Consider the following 22,896-nt stretch of genomic DNA (forward strand, 5'->3'; position numbering starts at 1 on the left):
TTGGATTATTGCAATTTAAGGTTTAATTTTTAATCCTTTTAGGGATATGATATGATAGTATAAGATGTCTTATACTTGTATGCAAATTCAATTTGTTCCTTTCTTCTTCTTTAAAAAAAAAGAAAATGCAAGGTGCCCTGTGGAGTTCTCTTATAAACAAACAAAGTTTCTATTTACATTCAGTGTTACTCACCAAACTCCATTGTGTGTACCCTTGGTGTTTAACAAACGTGTCAAATGCACTTCTTTACTTGATTGCTTAACATTTGCATAGCCAATTTTTTTAATATTTAGAAACCTGCATTGTTTGCATCCATGTTTACTTGTGATCCGTCCTCTTCTTCTTCTTCTTCTTCTCTGCATTTTGTTGGCATCATCACTGACATATGGTGAAACCATTGGAAGGAATTGTATCGCGTCACACAAGCTGTACTCGTCCATGTGTGTGTCACACAAACTGTTGTGCGTTTATGTGATCAAGCAAAAATGTTCTGGTAGTGGGAGAGACTTGGACTCAACACCTTTTTAGTATTTCTAAAATTCTGCCTCACTGCAGTACAAAGACAGACTATAGGGAGAGCAGTATCAATAGACATTTTAGATTTACATTCTCTATTTGTCAAAAAGTACTGCGTGTTGAATAAAGTGTGGCGTCTCCTTCACAGGTGATGAACTGACCAAAACTGAGGACGAAGATGAACAAGGCTGGTGTAGAGGTCGTTTGGACACCGGCCAAGAGGGACTGTACCCGGCCAATTACGTCGAGCCAATCTAGTGACGTTACTGGACAAGGACATGCCATTGGAAGCAGCTTGAACTGTCCCGTCCAATTGCACCCCGCACATAACCAGAGACTTAAGAGCAACACGTCCCTTGCCCAACAGATGAGCCAAGCAGTCTTGCCTAAATAAAAACTTAGTAACCTAAAAGACAATATATCAGTATAATATATTTTATCCAGCATTTGGGGTGGGTGGACTTACACATTTAAAAACAGGAGCAGCAGTTATTCCAGTATATACACACTATAACATCAAGTCAGTGCAGGAACACATTGCTTCTCTGTGTAGCTGTATTTAACGTGTAATGCAGCTTATTTAAACTTGCAGTACACTGCAGTCGTTTCACTTGTGAACATGGGAAGATAATATAATCAGTTATACCCATTCGACAAAGACGAGCTTCTCTAACCTGCATTGTGTATATACAGTGTGATGCCATTTTTGTGTAGCATTTTTAATGCTGTGTGTGGTCAGTCGTCATTCATCATCTGGAATGCTGTGTAGTGTTAAAAGTACCACAAACAGTATCCTCTATTTTCTTTTCTCGTTTTTTTGTTTTTCTTTGTGATTTGGTCCAACCTCTTTTCCAGTGTGTGCAGTGCTATGTGTTTTTAACTGTTTCTGAACTTGCATAGCAGCATGTGCTATGCAAAACAACTTGCATTCCCTGAATCCTGCAGCCTCGTATAGGCTACAACTTGATGCAACACTTCAACTGCAAATGCAGAGTTCACTTTTTAGCATCACAATTTTCTGGACATGCTTCTGTTTTCATGAAAGGAAACTTGTTGATGAACTGATTTTATGTTTGTTTGTCTTGTTTTTGACATATTTATTTTCTTAGCATCACAAACCCGTTGACAATATCATCTTCATGCAATCCAAGGAAAGGATATACAGTTTCTTCATTCTTGGTTCAGTAATTCAGGTCTCATTGTAATCCACTACTGCTAACGAGAAACACGAGTGATACATTCCCTCAGAGCGAAGTCGGATCAAGTCATCTTCTTGAGCTTATAAGAGATGGGTTCTGAACAATGCCTGTGCCGGGCACTTTTTTTTGTGTGGCCGATGGAGGCCTGTCAGTGCGTTACTGTGCTACAGACGGTTTTCTGAAGATCGAAGCCTCTTCAACAGGACATGAATGTATGTTTGGGCTTAAAAGAGTTCATGTTGTCTAAACATGGTTCTCCACCATCATTTAAAGCCCTGCCTAGCAAAAGCACTAGTTATGTGGCCCGTTTCCCTGCTGAGCCAAAGAATGCCCCAATACCATCAACTTTCTGTTTTCTCTTCATGCAATAACTTCACATGTCACAACAGCTTCAGTGAGGATCAACTTGTAGCTGCATCCCAGTCCACCCAAACTTCATTTGTCTGCAAAACACTACACAATGACACAGGGAATACATTTGTCACCAGTACTGCACTGCCTGTAAGATTACTCTTACACAGTGCATTACATGGTTATTTTTAAATCTTTAACTCGCTAGAAATTAGATGTATAGCAGGAATTGCATCAGATGTTGATTAGTGAGATATCTTGCTACGAGTTGCACCTAAATCTCTGATTAGATGGGAGAGATGCTTTTTTTTTTTTTTTTAACTTAGTTGTCCTGGAGTTTTAAAATTTCACTGGACCAACAGCAGTCAGATGTGTTTAGCTCTGTGTCTGGAACAGGATTTGACAGGTTTGTGTCTCACACATGAGGAAAAACACATCACCAGCTCACAAGTTGTGTCTTAGAGTAAAGCTGTCCAGCATAGCAAAAAGGACTCCTGTCATTAAACTGTCCCACTTTCTCGATGCGCACATACACATACATATTACAGACACGTGCATTAAACACACGATATACACGAAACACGTAAGTTCAAACACATAATCCACATTACCAGGTTAATATTTTGGGGGGAAACATCATCATTCAGTGTGTATGAGTTGTGTGTGTGTGTGTGTATGTATGTGTGTATGTATGTGTGTATGTATGTATGTATGTATGTATGTAATGTAACAGAAAAACAAAAGTGAAAAAAAAAATTGCAAGTGATTGACTATTAAGACAAAATGTAGTGTTATACATGTAAATGTGATTCATTAAGATAACAGCAATGGAAAACATGTTCAATAATAGATACCATATCGTATGAATTTCATTGCAATGGAATTGTCAGTGTATCATAAAAGCGTGACGTTATCCACGCTGTCAGATTTGTATATGACTATGTAATTTAAAGATTATATTCTATTGTAACTGTACAACTGTGTTGAGTTGAAAAATGAGACCTAACCATGTTGAGGCAGTAAAAAGGTGTACATGTAAATGCTTTTTTATGTTGATGATCTCTTCCTTATGCACACAGGGGACAGCAGCTCATGTTGTGGAAACCCTATATTAGCAGTCTAGAAGATGTATGTTCATAGTTAGTGATGTACTTTTATCTCCTAACTGGTGTAGTGCCTGTTCATCTTGATGTAACAAGAAGTTCATTTAAATATGCATAAAGATGATTATGATCACAGATAATGACGATAGTGATGACAAACCCGACTCAAATGTGTTGTGATGGTGTCAATATTGCGATATTGGTTTGAAATGGGAAACAAGTTTGTTGGGGGGGGGAGAAAAAAAAAGTTAGTGTCTGTGTGGTTTTTGGATGGACTGCACATGTGATTTATTACATAATTCCTTGTTTCTACTTTTTAAAGGACACAACATTTGGTAGTATATTGCTTTATTCTGGATCCTGAACATAATCCCTAAAATATAAATGTAAAAAGGATTATCCATCAAGGCAGGTTTAATCAAATATTCACTTACTTTGGCATTGCGCTGCAACTTCTAAATATTCTGACACTTAAATGGGAAAACTGAATTTAAAGGATTACTTTGACATGTTGGGACATTTTGGATGCTAGCTTTCTTGCCACGAGTTAAATGAGAAGATTGATACCACTTACTACGATGTCTGTATGCTAAATATTAAGCTAGTCACCAGCTCGTTAGCTTAGTTAGCCATGCTCTGTCCAAAGGTATTAAAACTCACCTACCAGAACTCCTTAAGCTCTCTGCAGAAACAAGATCAACATGTAAATAGTGAACTTTACAGGTGCTAATAGGCACATTTATTCTAACCTTAGGACATAACCAGGCTAGCTGCTAGCAGTCTACATGCTAATCTAAGCTAGCCGACTGCTAGCTCCATCTAAATATGTACTGTACGGATATGAGAGTGATATCAATCTCCTCATCTCACTCTCGACAAGAAAGCAAACTAGCATTATTTCTTTTAATTGTTTCCATAGAAGAAATATGTGTCCTTTTGAGAAACCAGACATCACACCAAAGATACATTTCCAACAAGAGTGCTTAAGACAAATAAAATGATAGGCAGGAGTGCATAGTTAAGTAGGCAGTCTTTTCAATTGAAGTGAAACATCTTGTACAATGAACGATTGAGCTTCAGAGTTCATGTTTCTGTATGTATGTCCAGCATATCTTTGTTTCCTCCTCAATTCATTCTTTTCGGATCAGCCGATCCTCTTCATCATACGGGGTTGACGAACTGGTAGACCAGTCTGCGTGATATATCAGGCTTTCGGATGATTCCTTTCTTGTAGTACTGGCGTATAGAGCGACTCATTTTGTCATAGTTCATAGCCGGGCGGTTCTTCCTGATTCCCCATAGCCTGGCCACAAGAGCTGAGTCTTCTATTTTGAAAATCCCTTTAGACAGAAGAAAGAAAATTAAATCAGTTTGGATTTCGAAGTGAACAAGAGTCTATATTTTGGGAAATGTTCTCTTTTGCTTTCTTGCCGAGAGTTAGATGAGAATATCGATACCACTCATGAAGCTACAGCCAGGAGATAGTTAGCTTAGCTTAGCACAAAGAGTGGAAACAGCTAGCCTGGCTCTATCCAAAGTTTAACAAAATATACCTACTCGCACCTCTAAAGTTCACTAATTAACACATAGCCTATCTTCTTTGTTCAATACATTATAAAGAGAAGTGTAAAAACAAGTTTATGTTTTACGAGGGGTTCGACCTATGTGACAAAGTGTTTCTTGGCCGGGTGCAGTGACTTGCATGGTGGAGAAAGATAGATTGACATAATGTGTTAATTAGTGAACTTTAGAGGTGCTGGTCAGAGCCAGACTAGCTGTTTTCCTCTCTTCCAGTCTTCATGCTAGGCTAAAGCTAGCTAACGTGTATATGTAGCTTTATATTTAGTGGACAGCCGTGGGAGACAAAGACATATTGATCGTCTTATCTAACTCTTGGCGTATTTCCCCAAATGTCCTCTATTCTTTCAAGTTACTTTACTTTAAGCCCCCCCTATTTATCATTAATAATCAGTATATGCACATTTGATAAAGGTGTTTATAACGCATTATAATATAGTATCACTTTACCTTTGTCCTTGTTAAGCCAGCGGATGCAGCGGCTGTAGTCTGTAGGCTTGAGGAGCAGCTCTCGGAGGAACTGCCACAGGTGGATGGGCTGGCTGGGGTAGTTACACATCACATCTGACCAGGAGAGATCATCAGCTGCTGATGTAGAGGAGATTTTCAGAAAACTATAGTATTTTAATCAGGGAAACCATTGTTTTAGTTAGTTTTATGGAAATCTAGTTATAACCAAGAACCTACCAGATTTGCTGTCTTCAGGTGGGCAGCGCTCCTTCATTGCTGCAGCTGAACAAACAGACCAAAGTCTTAAAGTTGATCTTGGTCACATTGTATTTTCTTCACAATCGACCTTTCTTAATTTGCATAACAGCTGAGTTGATGCAGGTTAAATTCCCCATGTTCCTGTTATTCTTACCAGATCTCCAGATATCCAGATGAGCGTACAGCGTGTCTCCAAACTGCGTCGAGTGTTGTCTGAAGTCTGCTTCTGTCATGGAGCACAGATCCCTCCCGCTCAGCTCCTGAAACATCGTGCTGGCCTGCGGCAGCCTGTGCATTTGTTCGGTCCAGAGCAGCCACTTCTGAACGTGCACACAGTTCCAGTCCAACGGGTCTAAAGAGGGAAGGGCATTTTATTTGAATAAACTCACCAACATGGTCAGACCTTAAATTGTTCTTTTCACCAATGAAATCAGTTCAAAAGGTCACTAACAGACATGTGTTTTTCGTTTTACATATTACTTATTCTGGAGTCCAGAATCCTTGTTACACAGGTGCAATTCTAAATAGTTGGAGTAACCGTCATGAAAAAGAAGAATGTTTGACAGGAATTAATGTGACAATGTGAACCAAAGGTTAAAGGATATGTGATTAAAGTAAATACGTGAAAATCTATGAACCAAACCAGAACAGAGAAACAAAACCTAAAGCCGTTGTTTAAAGATTCAAGTTAGTGTTATGTTCATTTCAAGGACTGGTTTTACTTGTAAAAGTCTGTTTACCAGTCACAGAGTAATACTCAGCCTGAGGGAACAGTTTGTAAGATTGTTCTTCTGTGGCTTTATTGACTTTACTTTAATTAACTTTTAAACATAAATGCTATTAGTTGCACTATGGGAAATGTAGGATCCAGTGTTAATTGAGTTTGACCCATATTAGGGACAAAAGGATCAGGATATTTTACCCTCTGCTGCTTTAATTCTGAACATTTAAAAGAAAGTTTGTGTCACTGTTGATGTGGATGTGAGAGCAACAAACAAACAAATGCTTTTTTATAAGACAGTAACTTAGCCAACATTTTCTAACTGCAGGTTTATCTACTCAAATGCCTCTTTGATGTTAATACTATGACATTAACCAGTTGTATCCTGCCCTACCTGGTGCAATGTTGAGCAGTTTGCAAGCCGTGTTGACATCCTTCAGCACTTCTCCCACCACCATGGTCTGCACCTGCTCCAGACAGCGCTCCTCCACTTGACCCTGCATCTCAGAGGAGGGGACCTGGGTCTGGCTGGGCTTGGCTGGGCTCATCTCGAGAGTCCTGGAGGGAGGCGCAGCAGGAGCCGGGGCCTCTGTCATCCTCAGCACCCAGGAGTTCTCCTCTAGAGCTAATCTGTTGTAGCAGGGGACGTAGACCCCCGGCCAGCCGAGCTCAGGCAGCCCCAACAAGCTGCGGGGCGGTTTGATGTCCTCCGCCTCATCCAGCCAGGCCATCCTGGAGTCAGTGTGTGTGTGGCTGATGTAGAGAGGTGAGTATGCAGAGCAGCCTGGAAGTTCACATGGACTCCCCATGCTCATGTTTGTTTAACTCTGGAAGAAGAATAAAACAGTGTTGTCACATCAGTGTCGTCAGTGTCACTACCGATCTCCACCCAACTGATATTTTCATTGTGACATTGACAGAATTGCATTGATGCTACCATACCCAAATGCTCAATATTTAAACAGTAGCAATCCTAAAGTAAACTTGACCTTTCGTTCCATGGTATTTACTTTGCAGGGACTTATGAGGAATCTGTCATTCCCAGCTTTGAAACCTGGTATCACTGTGTCTGTTGAATTTATTGAAGGCCATTGTTTGTCTTTCAGTTTGTTTGAATGTAACACAATAATTCAGATTTTAATCCAGTGTCTGTCAGAAATCAGCTTCTTTTATGATCTTTATGTTTGGAAATATCCAGGTCAAACAAGTTCAGCCTGTGTGAAATTCTGACCTAACCTTCGATTATTTTCAATAATAATCAACAATATCAGAAAGCAATCTCCTCCACCTTTTAGATAAAAAATACAGATAAAGAAATGAAGATTAAAGCTTCAACTATTAGTAAGAAATTAATTTCTTTGTCAGTTTTACTGTAATTCCAAAATGCATGTGATTAATGTCAGGCTACTGTCAAAATGTAACGCTCAAAGAATCAGGTTATCAAGTTAATTGCAAAATAAAAGCGTGATAGAATAGAGCCTAAAGGGTGGGACACACGTAATATGTGGATAAAGGATAAGTTGATGGAGCGTATTCAGCATGGTATGAGTAAGAGAACAGCTCACAAGGCTGGGAGTGGTGCCGTATGCCAGTACTTGATTTGACAAAATGATACACCTGTTTCCATTTCAAGTGATATGTATCTATTCAATACATTATGCTTATTTATTTTTTATCAGTTTGCCTCCTTTCATCCACTGCTGCTCTCAGCAGAAAAGAATATGAGATTACAAAAGACAAAAATGCATAACAAAAGTGAGCGATAATAGATGTGACAAAGGTATGTGCAGTATCAGTCTCTGTTCTTACTGAACGCATTATGCTGAATATAGTTCACAGGCTCTCTTTTGTTAAACATTGCCTGTGAAGTAGTGACATGTAGATTGATGAGGTCACTGCTGCTCAGTCCACAGCAATGGCACATGGAGTGAGGTGACTTGATAAGGCAGTTCACAAAAGCTGGACTGCGGTTTCGTTATTAATAACTGATGAAGTTCTTAAGTATGTTTGCAGGACAAAAAAAGGAGGCACGGATGACAACAAGACATTAATAGCTGTTATTTACTGCCTATAGCCAACAATCTATTTTCCAAATTTACCACAAAGGTTCATCATCTTTAGAGTTGTGATTAATTGTGTGAAATGTGACAAGATTACCAATACAGGAGAGGAATACTTGTAAAAGAAAACACTTCTGTGCCTGTGTTAACAAGCTGCATGGCTTAGTCTAGTGGTACGGCGTTCAATACCAGGTCTGCCACCATTGAGCCCCTGAGCAAGGCACTTAACCCTGAGCTGCTCCAGGGAGACTGTCCCTGTAATCAGTTCACTGTGAGTCGCTCTGGATAAGAGCGTCTGCTAAATGACCTGTAATAATAATAATAATGTCTCTACTATTGTTCCATCGCCTGCAGGCATTAACTGTTTAAGTGTTTAGTGGCTGTAAAAACTTGCTCTTCTAGATTATCCTCTCCTACTGGGAAATGTTGTGTGTATGTGTATGTGTATGTGCGTGTGCGTGCGTGTGTGTGTGTGTGTGTGTGTGTGTGTGTGTGTGTGTGTGTGTGTGTGTGTGTGTGTGTGTTGAAAGCAGCACGCTCATGAAAACAAGTCTGTTATTTGCAGACCTATAGCTTACACCTCGTTAGATAGCAACCAAACTGATATGAGAGGCATTGAGTTGATATGAAAAGCTTTGGTCATTCATGGTTGCATGCATTCCACTGTTCTTTGGACAAAGGGTGTTTAACAACACACCTTTATGAGCTGTTCTGTGACTGTGTTCAGCAAAATGTCTACATGTGGCTGTGTGTGTGTGTGTGTGTGCGCGTGCGTGCGTGCGTTTGTTACAGGGTGAAAGGGTGACATTAACAAACAAAAAAAGAGCGAAAGAGAATAAGTAATGTAAGCAATATGTTTTATCTTAATGCAAACATTGATTCATTGACTTAGCTCGACCTATTTCTTTTAAAAAACGTGATTATGGTTATTGATCCAATTATAAATAATATGCACCTTTTACTAGGGGGAAAACAAAGATGTTAGCATCCTAGTTTGAAAACATCACTTTAAATAATGTTGGATATACTATTTAAAAAAAGCTATTGGGACTGACTTCACTTTGATCAATATCAACCTATGTGTATCAATAAACCAGTAATATAATATAAAATGATTTATGTATTGTACTTAGGTAAAACTTTGAAAGCAAGACCTTTTTTTGCCATAGGATATTTTTTACATAGGTATTTTCACAGCAGACATTTGACTCGTTAAAGTAGCAAAGGACAGGTGGTCCCTACAACATTAACGCTCTTCTATTCAAATGTCCCAGTAAAGCGTGGCAGCGAGCCAACATGCATAGGAGAACCATACCTGTCAACTTTGGAATTTCAAAATAAGGGAAATTGTCTGGCGGCCCATATTTTAACAGCTCTCAGCCACCAGCTCCCAGCCATGTAATGTAATGTAAACACATAAAGGACGGTATATACATTAATTCTTTGGCAGGTACAACTGTGTCTTCACTGATCTTGACAGGGTTGACAGGTATGAATAAACTATTCACTTACTTTGGCATTGCGCTGCAACTTCTAAATATTCTGACACTTAAATGGGAAAACTGAATTTAAAGGATTACTTTGACATGTTGGGACATTTTGGATGCTAGCTTTCTTGCCACGAGTTAAATGAGAAGATTGATACCACTTACTACGATGTCTGTATAAATATTAAGCTAGCCACCAGCTCGTTAGCTTAGTTAGCCATGCTCTGTCCAAAGGTATTAAAACTCACCTACCAGAACTCCTTAAGCTCTCTGCAGAAACAAGATCAACATGTAAATAGTGAACTTTACAGGTGCTAATAGGCAAAAAAATGTAACCTTAGGACATAACCAGGCTAGCTGCTAGCAATCTACATGCTAATCTAAGCTAGCCGACTGCTAGCTCCATCTAAATATGTACTGTACGGATATGAGAGTGATATCAATCTCCTCATCTCACTCTCGACAAGAAAGCAAAGGAGTATGATCCCATAGTAGTGAAAACACAGGAAAAGGATTGGTCATCTCCATAGAGAAAACGGACAGAAATGGATGTGGGACCAAAGCAAGCTCGATGGCAAGTTTCAAGTTTATTTAAGAAAGATGTTGATACATATGATCAACAACATGGGGAAACATCACACATGATGCAACAGGAAAATCGTCATCAACCTGATCAAATTCCATCTGGCGATCTTATCTCTATCATGCAGAATGAGATAACAGCTGAACTTGTTCACAAGTAACGCTTACAGTCTCTGCCAGCACGAGACGTTCCTATATTTGATGGAGATCTATTTCAATATAAAGTTTTCATAAAAGCATTTGAACAAGGAGTGGAGAGAAAAACAGCAGCAGGAATTGGTTTGTAGCTGCCAGCACATGGCTCCGGAACGTGGCTACATCGTGGCAAAGGGTCTTTTAAAAGAACATTTTGGAAATGAGTACAAGATCGCCACTGCATATATAGGAAAGGCTTTAGCATGGCCAATAATAACAAAGGCTGAAGATGTTAAAGCCCTACAAGCCTATGCTTTATTCCTGCGTGGCTGTGGAAATGTGATGGAAGAGCTTCATTACATGCTGGAATTGGATATGCCGTCCAATATGAGAATGGTCGTTTCCAAATTGCCGTACAAGCTCAGGGAAAAGATGGAGAACCATAGCTCATAACATTATTGAAGCCTCCAATAACGTGGCTCATTTCATTGACATAGTTGAATTCCTTGAGAAGCATATACAAGTCCTTGCTGACCCGATCTATGGAAACATTGAAGATGTATCACCAAATAGAGTTGGTTCCAACAAGTTCCAGCCAAAATCAAGTAACAGAGTGAAAGGAAGTAGTTTTGCAACAACAGTAACACCAACAAATTGTGTTTGAAGGAAAACAACAAATGTTTCAAAGCCACAGGAAAGCTTGTTATGTCATTGCTGTTCCCACACTCACCTTTTGGACAAATGACAACAGTTCAAGGAAAAGAAGCACAAAGACAAGATTCACTTTCTAAAGGAGAAAGGAATTTGCTTTGGATGCTTGTGTATTGGGCACATAAGTCGGGACTGTAATCAACGCTTGAAATGTGAAGTTTGTGAACAACATCATCCCACTGTGCTCCATATAAAGCAACCAACAATCGAGCAACAAGGAACTCAATCACAAACTTCCGCTCAGACGTGGGCATACAGGGGCCGGAAGGATAGAGAGAGTTTTTCAGCTCATGTTAAACATAATACTGCCACCTGCTCTACCGGAGACTGTACACTTTTTTTAATTAGGCCTTTTTTTTGTATTTTTTTTTTAAAGGTTAAAAATACGGGATAATCCCGGGAAAAACGGGAGGGTTGACAGGTATGAAGAGGACCCTGACAGCAGCAAAATGGAATTCAGCCTTTATTAATTTTATTAGTTATGTGCTCTCAGTATTGTGACATGTCGAAATGTCTGCTGTAAAAAAAATTATGGTATTTATTTTATCTAATGTATATAATATTTGTATTGGGACAAATATATAGCATGAACCGGAGCCACAGTGACGACAGTAGCTTAGTCCGTGGGGACAAAGCTCAACAGTGAAATACATATTTAAAAAAACAAACGGCACAAGACAAACTATTTACAATCACATAATAAAATGATCTTAAAACTTGATGACACGCGTTAGTTTCATTCATGACTCTTTATAAACTGTGATGATCCATTTTAACGACCCCGAAACAGGATTCAAGAAAGGGAACCTTAGAATTCCCCAAAGTATGACTACTTCACGTAGGTAAACATGAGCACTTCTTCCACGACTGGTAGTAGATGTGGTAGCAGTGTTAGTAACAGATACTATCATGTGGTAGTAATAAAAGTAGCAGTAGTAGAAGTATTCTGAGTTTATGGTGAACTGTTCTCTTACCTTGTCAGTGTTGGATTCAGTTTTCAATGCTGAGGCCTCTTCTCAGCTCTGCCTGGTGGCTCTTCTCCTGGACTCTTCCTCTGTCTAAGTTTAAGTGTAGACTAAAGTCAAGGTCCTCTGCAGACGGTATCTGTTTTGCCCTCAGGTTCAAGATGTGATCTACTGTTTGTCTCCTAGGCAGCTCTCACAGCTGGATCACTTCTATCCACATCAACTATCGAGACACCTTCACTCCTGGTCGTTTACTTATTTGGGACACAGTGCCTTTGTGACACATCTATTCTTAAAGAAAGGGTGTGTCCCAATGAGGGAGGTTGCTCCAGGTGCCTACTAAGTAATGACTTGGGGCAGTATGGCAGTAGTCGCATGGAGAGTAAATAAACCTGGTGAGTCTTAAGTTGGGAAAAAGTTTTTACAAGAATGGTCGCTTTTAAGGGTAATATTCAAACTGCGTGACTATAAAACCATTAAAGCTAAATGTATCTCAGCGAGGAATAATTCCTGACTATTTTTGAGAAAGATCTCCAGCTCAGGCCCAGTAGAAAGTGTAAAAAGACCAAGTGAAATCACATCATATGAAGTGTTACAGTTGATTATCACTCACTGTCAAGTTGTTTTGCATGTAGCAGCTTTCTATTGCAGTCGAACTCACAGAAGATGAAAAGTGAATTCCCATGGTGAAAACATTGTTTGTTAATCAGTCAACACTGGGCTTTTTGGGGACTACGTATAGGACAGAGATGAGAAGAAATTACATATAAAGATTAATTTCTGTCATCATTAATGCAGATTGGCTGAAATACGGATGTATTGCTTAAAGGGATTTAATCTAATATATCACCGTGTCGTAAGTGTGTACTTTTATACACTTGAACTCATAGAAAGGCTGGATATGTAATAACACATTGGATCTACAACATCCATTAAATATCAATAAATCATCCAACGGGAAAATAATTTGTCATAGCTGTTTTTTTAAAAAGGTTGAAAACTATTATCGGAAAAGTTGAATAACTGGTACGCAGAGCGAGTGCAAGAGAAGGAAAGTGAGAGTGTGTAAATGTTTGCTTAAACTAAACAGTAGTGTTTGTGTGGTCGTGTTGAAATATTCTAAAGAGGTGCTGCATGTGTGTCCACCCACAGATATAATCTATAAAGACCTTCTTATAAATAGAATTGCAGCTTTAGTAACCTGCTCACAACCTTCACTTAGATTGATGAAGTAAAAGAGTTATTCCACAAGCTGCCACTGCCTGGAAAACACGTCTATTAGATCTCTTAAATCTTTACGGGAAGTCATTCAGTTGCTAATCTCGGTTTACTTTTCTACCTTAAAGTGTTATTGATTTTTTAAAATTATTATTTATATTATAGTAAACTTAATATGTCAATAAATCAATCAAACTGTATTATTTTAAAGCATACAATAAAAAGGTAACACAAAGTGCTTCACAAAAATAACAAACATGCCGCTTTTGACCAGTAAACCTCCAGGCTACCTGTTACCTTATCAGACACATCTACAGACCTTTCAGCTTTAAGTATGAACAACGGTTACTGTTTTCTTCAAACAAACCCCCAGTAAAAACTGTTCTCATCACCTTCACCATTTTTAAATTGTTTTGAGTACTCACTGACACCAGATAACTGATTTTACCCCATTGCTTATTTCTAACTTAACAGTACACAGTGTCTTGAGTGTATTCATCTGTTGTGGGAAGCTACTGAATGTAGAAAGCTGAAGGAAAATGAAGAGCAAAAGCAGGCACCGTATGTCAATAATACTTTCAATAATGCAGCACTGTCTTGTTATAAGCTTTTTATGTTGATTTAAATGTTTCTTTATCTTTAAAAAGACCCAGTAAACCCATGAAATAGTCACCAAGCCCCTGTTAAATGCCTGATTTCTTTAATGCAGTAAATGCAAAAAACAAAAAGGATTCACAACAGTATACAAGAACATTTGGTAAAACAGTCAGTGAGCATAACATTTTTTCTAATTAAAATGCATGAGTGATGTCAGGTTAAAACGTATACAAATCCAAATATAATTGACTATGTGGAAAGAAGAAAATATAAAATCAGGGGGTTCAAATCTGTGTAAAATCCTGACTTCAGATTTACTGTATTGAGGTTTTTAGTCCTGGAAATAACGAAAAAACACTAAATAAACAACATGACACGAAGCCCGAGACTTTAGTTTTCAGTGATAATTTAATCATACAAACATTCATCAAACATACAGGAAAAAAAAAAAAAGCTTTCATCTGTTTGCACTTCCTCACGCTCATAAATGTGCTGTTGTATGAGTCTAATGCCAACGGATTCATGCTGCAATCTGGCCAGTGGAAACCTCAGAGAGATATTACACTAAGAACAAAATACACTTGATGAATTGGCATCGACAGCGGGGAGAAACATTTATCGTCAACATGTTGCACAGGTAACACAGAGATCCACGTTAACGCGTTGTCGCATCGGCTGGTATTGTCCAAGGGACTTGCCGTTAGTGCCTCAACGAACAGGGTGTCAACCTGACGAGGTGGTCTTACACACACACTGGCTGTGGATGATGAGATAAAATCAGAGACAAACCCTTCACTTCCCTGTACTTATAGAGGAGAAACGTACGTGCAGGCTTTATCATGGAGGTCGCATTACTCAGTGCATAGATCAGCCAGTTAGTGCAAGTAGATATGCAGTAACAGTTCTTCTCTACATCACGAGTCTGTCACTTTGTTGGAGTTTGACTGGTTTGCATCTGAAAATGATCAAAAGGATCAAATGTGTTTTAAGGAGCTCATCACTGAATACTGAGAACATTGTAGACTCCATGGTGGCATCATTTTAACAATAGACAGGAATATTCAGAACAATAATTACACTAATAAAACTGCCGTTTTTAATGAAAATATACAATGTTGAATCTTTGGGTAAATTAATGTTTCCAAAATAAAAATAAAAAGATCTTCTTCTACATTCATCAAATACATTCAACTTAATATGATAAATTCCATGACAGCTTTAAAATGAAAATTCAGAGCAGGTTGACAAAGAATATTTATGTTTTCATGGCTTAAATTCAATGTCTTATGTCTTATTGTGCATTACTTCTATTATCGTGAGTTTTATTTTAATGCAAAACTAAATCTTAGCTTCAGACAACTGGGGAAATTTTTAATACTGCATTATTACTAATAATGGATATTCTGCTAATATTTTATGGATGTTTGTGTGTGTGTGTGTGTATATATATATATATATATATATATATATATATATATATATATATATATATATATATATATATATATATATATATATATATATATATATATATATATAAGTACCAGTTATGACTCCAGAAGAATCCTGACGACAGAAGGCAAAATACAATTGTCTCCAGATCTTTAGAGACAGATGTTTCTGTACATTAAAGACTAAACTTAAACTATTTATATGAGCTATACTGTAAATAAGAATTCTGTTTCTCAGTGTTGATCTCATCTTCTGTTTGTTAGAGTAATGGCTGACTCCCTCCAGTGGAGAAAATTGCATCGCATTTAAAGTCATACACACTATGACAGCATAGAAATGATTGCCCATAATGCAAAGGCCATGAATGAGCTTCAGATATATTTTCTGAAGGATGCGGCTGTTCCCCTTACTTACTTAAAAAGCGTGTATTAAAAATAAAGATAGAAGAAATAATGATATCCAATGGTTTTGTTTCAGAGATGTCCATATTATTAGATTTAGTTACAGGGAACAGGTCTAGAAAAGCCAATAAATGTACCAAGAGTCCGAGCAGAAACTGGAGAATCAGTTGGCAAAATAAATGGCTTTTCCTCCAAAGTCTCTCTTTCAGGTTGCACAATGCACACACACACATATACACACACACACACACAATGTCACAAATTCACACTCCCGTCGTCATTGTTTCATTTCCACTCTGACAACTAAAAAAGAAAAAGAAAAAAGTTATCACTCAAAAAGACTCATAGCACTCATTTTTAACTTAGCATTCACGCGTGCATACAGTGGGTTGTGGGATGTTGGTTGAGCTGCACGTCGGGAGCAATGGCCTCTGGTTTCTCAAAGTGTAGCTGGACTTTGCATAAAGTGTTTTTGAATCTCCACTCTCAACCAGCTACTGATAAAGCATCTTCTTTCTCTTTATTGGTGTGACAAGACTCCAGAGGTTTAGTGCTGCATCACTGTGACAAGTCCCATGTTTTAAGAGTGCCCGAAAGGATAGGGCTCCTGTATACCCTGTGGGAAAGAGAAGTGATTAAAAACAGATGTAGGGACTGTGACGGAAGTTAGCTACATGAGACAAAACAAACACTTTCAGACAGGAGTTCAGTTTGCTAATTACTGATTCAATTGCCATGATGGCTGCCGCAGTTATTTTTAATTTGCTCAGTCGGCCTGCAGACATTTCTCACTTCCCCCAGGCCTGTGCATTTTCTAAAGGACCTTCCAGACCTGCCATTCTCCACCTCTCCACTAGAGGCCCCTGGACTGCCAAATCATCTCCAACTGCTGACACACCTGCCTCTAATTATCTCAGCAGTATATATAACCAGCTCACCAGCACTTTCCCTTTGCCAGTTGTTCATGTTGTGCAACATCTCTACCTGTTCCTCTGCCTGCTACCTGCTGCAGCCCTTTTGATTAGTTTTCTTGTTTGGTCTGAGTGAGCTTCTCTTCAAAAAACATCAGTTTAGTGTTTTACTCTAACCTAGATTAAGTGTACTTCTGTTGCACTTTAAACTTTAAATTAAAATGTGTTCAGTATTAACTTTAAATGTCTACTTGGAAGTTTAACTTTTAAGATGGCTGCCATTTTTTAAAAATGGAAATGAAGGGTCATACTACCAACTAAATATTGCGTTTTATGATGATGGATTTTCAAGTTTTTCCTCAAAGGAAGAGAAAGTGGAGCTTCTCTGCCTGAGCCAGTGTGAGAAATGTTGGGCTAACATGTAATGTTTTAAGGAATACAGAGCAGTCGAGAGTTAACAGTTGCCTCCCTCATATATAACCTACTTTTTAGGTTGTGACCGCACGCAAATGTATTTTAATTTTTGGTAAGCAAGCATCTCTATATTGATTTTAAAATCTATTTAATGTTGGTTTACATCAATAAACTTGGATTTAATTTAAAAAAAAGTTTTTTTTTTAATTGTGCAACAGAGCTGTTTAATATTAAATGTGGATTTACTCACTTTAAACCTCGTTTTGCTAAACTCTGATTAGGATCATCAGTTCAAAATGGTACATGGGAGGAATTAACTTCTACAGCTTCTATTTAATGTTAGAGGGAGTATTAGAAACCAAATAAATGTATCTAATTTAGCCCTGAGCGACGGTTTCACTGTGAAGTCATATTGAACTTGAATAGTATAAAGATTACAGCTCAGCTCGATACTCTTAGATTAAATATTAATCTAAATTGGGAGTTACTTTCAACTCGCAAATGTTAAATGTGCGTGTACATTGCACTTAAAAAATACTCTTATATCCAACTTTATATGTTTTAGATAAGTTGTTTTTCTTAAATTAATAGAAGGCTTTCCGGTTTTTAAGGCTGTCATTTTGAAAATAACCCCAATCGTGATTCACTAGTATGGAGAATCTCCCTGACTTACCTGGTTATAAGATACTACTGATAGATTGCTTTGTAGACTGTTTGCTACTATATCCACAGAGTTGTGTGAAAGTCCATTCTGATCTTGCTGCAGCTGGTTGGGGCTTCCCTGCCAATGTTCCTCTGCGACCATATGATCGCTGGCATCGTGGAGGCTGTTGTTGTTGCTGTTGGGGCACTTGCTCTTCTCTGGCGAGGCGAAGGGGTTGTAGTCTCCTTCCAGGCTGCGGTGAGGCTGGGTGTTGAACTCGGCTTGAAAAGAGGAAAGCTGCTGTGTGACGCCAAGGAGGCCTCCAACTTCCACACTCAGGATCACCCAAATGACATCTTGTCAAAAGAAACAAAACAGCATGTTTATAATATACAAAGCCACTAACACTGTCCTACTCCAACTTGTGCCTATATGTGTATAAGGTTAAGACTACCTACTAAAAGTTTATATTAACCCGTCTGAAAATCCTTATTCGCCTCTGAAATGTGTAAAAGGAAGCTGCACCACAAGCACAGACTATATCCTCGCGTCTACAATTCTTCTCTATTAAAGCCAATAGGAGCCTCATGGTGTTAAAGTGAGGAATTATCTCTATGAAGAAAGTATCATTTTTAATTGAGTATCCCTCTAAGTAGGCACGTTATGAGGGACTTCTGTTGGGCTCCATGTTTTTATTTGCAGGAGGACATAAATTAATGACTCTTAATTTATGATGGAATTGCCATTAAACAGTTTTTACTGAAGGAAATGCATAATAAAATGATCTAGCACTTTGTCTTCAGTAATGATTGTCGTCTCCTGCTGATAACTACAGTACTTGGCTGTATATTTGCATGCCGGCAGCTCAGTTCAAAATTAAAACTGGATTGTTCTTGTAGTCTCTAATAATGTTTGCAAAGGCCCAATATTCAGTTTACAATTATGTAAAGAAGAAAGCAGTAAACACATTAGAGAAGTTGGAACCAGCAAATTGTGGATTTTTTGCTGGAAAATGACTGAAATGATTAAGCAATTATCGAAGTTGTTGCAACTCTATTTCTGTTCAACTACTCTAATAACTGATTTTCGGTCTGTCCTTGAAGATGTGTACTAAAAGGCAACAATGCACATGTTTGTAGTGTTAAGTTTTATGTCCTCACCTCCAAAGTAAAGTCCGGTGGCTGTACACATTCTCCACTGGCCCTGGTACATGCCAGGAGACGCAGGGCTCTGCATCTGCACACTAACATCAGCGATTTCCTGAGGGTCTAGAGAACGCACCATCACCATGTTTACGTGACCGAACTGATCTCCTCCAACATACTTGAGACAAACCCCAGGAGGCCATGATTCAGCACCTGGAAGACACGTAGAAAACTATGGTGAACTTGACAGGAAATGTGAGTCATTTTATTTTTTTAATTCACAAAGTCTGGTGTCAGCTCTGTGATATTATTCCAGCAGACCAACCTGTGTTCTGTACTCTCCAGGTCTTTGTGAAAGGTGTGTCTGGAGGAACTGATTCGCCCTCACCAATCGTCACATCACTCACAAAGGACATGCACGGTGCACTGATGTTGGGACTCTCAAAGTCATAGTAGGCTCCGATGGCTGCTTGTAAATTCCTGGGACAACAAAAGGCAGAAATCCAGGTGGTGAGTACAGATGTACATATTCGAGTATAACATGTGATTTGAGTAGGGGAAACCCCATGATTCAACAGCAGTTTGCGCAGATAGGAAAGAAATACATGTTTTCTAGCTGGCCTCTCTACCACTATCGTGCTGAGTTGTTTATTTCAACATTTTAATCGAGATAAAATAGTTTTTTTGTAAGGATAACATTACATATCTAGGATCGCAACTAATGGTTACTTTCATCATTTATTGATCTGCTGGTTATGTATTTTATTCAGACAACTGGGGAAGAGATTGTCACAATTTCTTCAAACTTAAGGTGCCTTGTAGAAAGTGCTTACTTTGTCTAACTACAAACAAAATGACATTAATGTTAATCTTTTTGATTATGATTGCACGTTGCATACTCCTGCACCAAACAATACTGCTTTTTGTATTTCTTTTTTCATAGATATTTTAACACAGGCTATAAGACATAGTGATATTTTTGGTACTATAGTATTTTATATTAACATCATTTTGTGGCATTTTTGTGATTGTAATCAATCAATATATGATGACCAATATATTGTAAATAACCAAGATGCCTGCAGATTCAGAGAGATTGCAAATAGGTGCTTTCCGTGATATGCAGGTCATCTATAAACCAGCAGTTTTTATTTTTAGAAAGCCCGTTGCAGAGGAGCCATTACACGGCATCACGTGTTACTACTACAGCCTGCACTGCCCATAGACAGTGTTATCTTCCATAGACCTGGCTTAATACTGCATATGCGCAGAAAGATTTATTTTAGGCAAGACTTCAATATGACCTTTCCATCCCAGCAATTCTTTATCGTTTATACCCTGACTGTTCATTGATGAATTGATGAAGATTGAGAAGTATTCTCAGTACGTGACATATACATAATACATTTTGTCCAGACACAGCGAGGTAAAGATCCACCAGGTTTACACAACTACTTTGAGCAACGCTCAGGCGTTATGCTGGAAGGGTTACGTAATAAACAGCGATCCCCACTGCTATTATCAAAGAGTGACAGACATAACGTTTACGTTTGATCATCTGTGACGGGTGTCAATCAACAATAAGCAGTTAACAGACTGTGAAAGATGGTGTTAAACTTTTAATTATCAGTTCAGTAACCAGCTAGCTGGTAGTGCCTAGCTATGCATAACAGTGGCTGCTAACCTACAACAACTGTCAGCAGCCTGAACAACCACGGAAAACATTCACGCAAATAAATACTTTGATGTGAACTCGTGTGTTAACTTCAGTTTATTTATCGTATAAGCATTTTTTCCCCACCACGAGCTAAGACACCTTCCACAGTGTCCCTGACAGGCAATCAAAAGTCGGAGACACGGTGACTCAGCTAACGCTAGTTACGTTACTACAGCGTCGTTAGCTGTCATTGTATCCACGTTTATACCTAACGTAAACGCAATCACTGTCACAGTGAAGGATAACGCTTCCTATGATTTACTTTCCTGTTTTACCGACGAACTATATTTTGTACGGTGAAAAGCGCTGAGTGGAAAGCTAGCTAGTGGACGGTATATATTTAACATTAACCGCACAGCAGGCCTAGAAGACTCCTCGAGCTCACCAGTTGGTCATGTCCAGAAAGAAGGCGCATCCGGCGGGGTTGAGCTGAAACCCAAGGAGCCTCTGAAATTCCGTTATTAAGATATCTTTGTCTGTTGTACCCATGCAGCTGAATTTCTGCATGAGCTCCTGGTCCAAATCCAGGTCCAATTCCATGCCCTCCATCACCGATTCGCCCGGACAGAGACAGGGGCTTCGCTCCTAATTTAGTCCGAGGCCTCGACTTGTCATAACAAACTCAACAACAGGGCCAAGTGCGCATGTCACATGATTGTGTTTTGTGCCTCCACCTATGAGCCACCAGAGACCAAGTCTTTGGAGCCACCTCTCAGCATCACAAACATTTCTGTTCATCTTGTGATTATTTTTGATACATAATTCAGTAATTCCTCTTTCACTGTGTTCAGTTGCCAACAACTTTAAATCGTTGGTAAAAATTAATAGAAAGGCTAAAAATAATATACCTATGTCTCAGTCCTTCCTCTTTCGTAAAGTATCTTACGTTGCTCTGTTGTGCCCCTCGTCTAATAAACGAATTGCTTCTTTTGTTTTGTATTCTTTCTTGATTTTCAGTATAATGGTTCCTCTTTATTTTCTTTTTCTTCAGATGGTGTTTTTGCATAATTTCTTGTATATTTTCCTTGTGCTAAATAAAAATAAAACACTTTCAGTTATGCATTTGGGAAGTATAAACTATAATAAATATGCTCATATTTAATATGCTACAGGATCTTTTATAAATTATTTTATATATATTAATAAAAAATTTAAAAAGCATATTAGTTACCCTATGTCCTGCTACCATATTAAATATATCATGTGTGTTTTTTAAAAGCCTGAGATCAAATAGACTGTTTTACGACGGGAGAAAGAGAAAGTTTCTCAGATAAATGTGTATTGGAGAAAAACTGGCTTTAACCGAAGGGAGTAAATCAGTTGAAAGGCCACAGGGGCCCATTGTTGATCTCATGCTTTCAAATTATGGCTCTGACAGTTTAAAACATTTACAAGAATGGTGTGATGAATGTGATTTCCCGGCAGTAGGGTCGTTAAGTACGGCACAGATAGGGAAACTAGGCATGAATTTCAATGTTATTTTATACTATTTTAATTCTGCTATTTTATCTGCTATTTTAATTCAGCTATTTTTTATAAAATTTTAATTCTGCTATATTATATTATTTTAATTCTGCTATTTTATCTGCTATTTTATACTATTTTAATTCGGCTATTTTTATAATGGTACTTCAGACTCATTTACATCAACACTGTGATTATTGTACTGTAAATGCTCTTATTCTGTCTAATATTGTTATGTTTTTGCTGTGAAGCACTTTGGGCTGCAATTCTTGTATGAAAGGTGCTATACAAATAAAGCTTATTATTATTATTATTATTATTATTATTATTATTATTATTATTATTATTATTATTATTATTATTATTATTATTATTATTATTATTATTATCCTTAATGCTGTAAGTTTTTTGATTTCTACAATAAAAATATTTTTTTTAAACACTGAGCTTTACTTGGAATATATTCCTAAATATATAATTTATTAGAGTAATATGTAATTGATATGTAATTAACAGATACAGGGGCAAACAAGTTGCTGTTGCCTCCAATCAAGCGCAGTGCACAAAGCACACTAAAGATGGCAGTTCCTTTACATTTTATACAAAGACCCAGACCCCAGGTTTTTGGTATAGCCCGGTTTCCATCCAAATAAAATGAATATTTTAACCAAACTGAAAATTGAAAATGTGTATAAAAACAAGAATGGTAACTGACTTTATGTTCCTTAGTTTGTGGCAATTTCATAACACATTTTATTCAGGAAAAATAACCATTCACAGTGTAAACCAAAGCAAAGTTTAAAGTTGATATGGTCCT

At 38.0% G+C, this 22,896-nt stretch overlaps 3 protein-coding genes across 7 annotated transcripts in view; 1 reads left to right on the top strand and 2 right to left on the bottom strand.

The window, feature by feature from the left end:
- pacsin1a (protein kinase C and casein kinase substrate in neurons 1a) overlaps positions 1-2,902 on the top strand; it is a 34,186-nt gene extending 31,284 nt beyond the window's left edge. For all 4 annotated transcript variants that reach the window (XM_029435125.1, XM_029435124.1, XM_029435126.1 and 1 more), the window contains one exon: positions 666-2,902. In XM_029435125.1, coding sequence (XP_029290985.1) covers positions 666-775 — 110 coding nt within the window. In that variant the 3' untranslated portion in view covers positions 776-2,902. The remainder of the gene's footprint in view (positions 1-665) is intronic.
- A 564-nt stretch (positions 2,903-3,466) lies between these two features.
- On the bottom strand, positions 3,467-6,986 carry LOC115010978 (SAM pointed domain-containing Ets transcription factor-like). The gene is made up of 5 exons (XM_029435904.1): positions 6,572-6,986; positions 5,611-5,808; positions 5,436-5,480; positions 5,199-5,336; positions 3,467-4,510 (listed from the first exon to the last, which is right to left on the bottom strand). Exons 1-5 carry the CDS (start codon positions 6,984-6,986, stop codon positions 4,332-4,334), a joined length of 975 nt encoding a protein of 324 aa, XP_029291764.1. The 3' UTR covers positions 3,467-4,331.
- Positions 6,987-15,850: 8,864 nt separating this feature from the next.
- On the bottom strand, positions 15,851-21,264 carry LOC115011320 (uncharacterized protein C6orf106 homolog). Of its 2 annotated transcripts, XR_003832573.1 has the most exons (6): positions 21,001-21,264; positions 19,224-19,378; positions 18,914-19,111; positions 17,784-18,109; positions 16,169-16,401; positions 15,851-16,088 (listed from the first exon to the last, which is right to left on the bottom strand). XR_003832573.1 is itself a non-coding variant. In XM_029436432.1 (5 exons), the coding sequence occupies exons 1-5, from the start codon at positions 21,162-21,164 to the stop codon at positions 16,366-16,368; spliced, it is 879 nt and encodes a 292-aa protein (XP_029292292.1). In that variant the 5' UTR covers positions 21,165-21,264; the 3' UTR covers positions 15,851-16,365. The 2 variants fall into 2 exon arrangements, 1 of the variants encoding a protein (XP_029292292.1); XM_029436432.1 differs by having other exon boundaries at positions 15,851-16,401.
- Positions 21,265-22,896: the final 1,632 nt, after the last annotated feature.

This window comes from Cottoperca gobio, chromosome 7 (genome assembly GCF_900634415.1).
Source record: "Cottoperca gobio chromosome 7, fCotGob3.1, whole genome shotgun sequence".
Taxonomy (NCBI): Eukaryota; Metazoa; Chordata; class Actinopteri; order Perciformes; family Bovichtidae; genus Cottoperca; species Cottoperca gobio.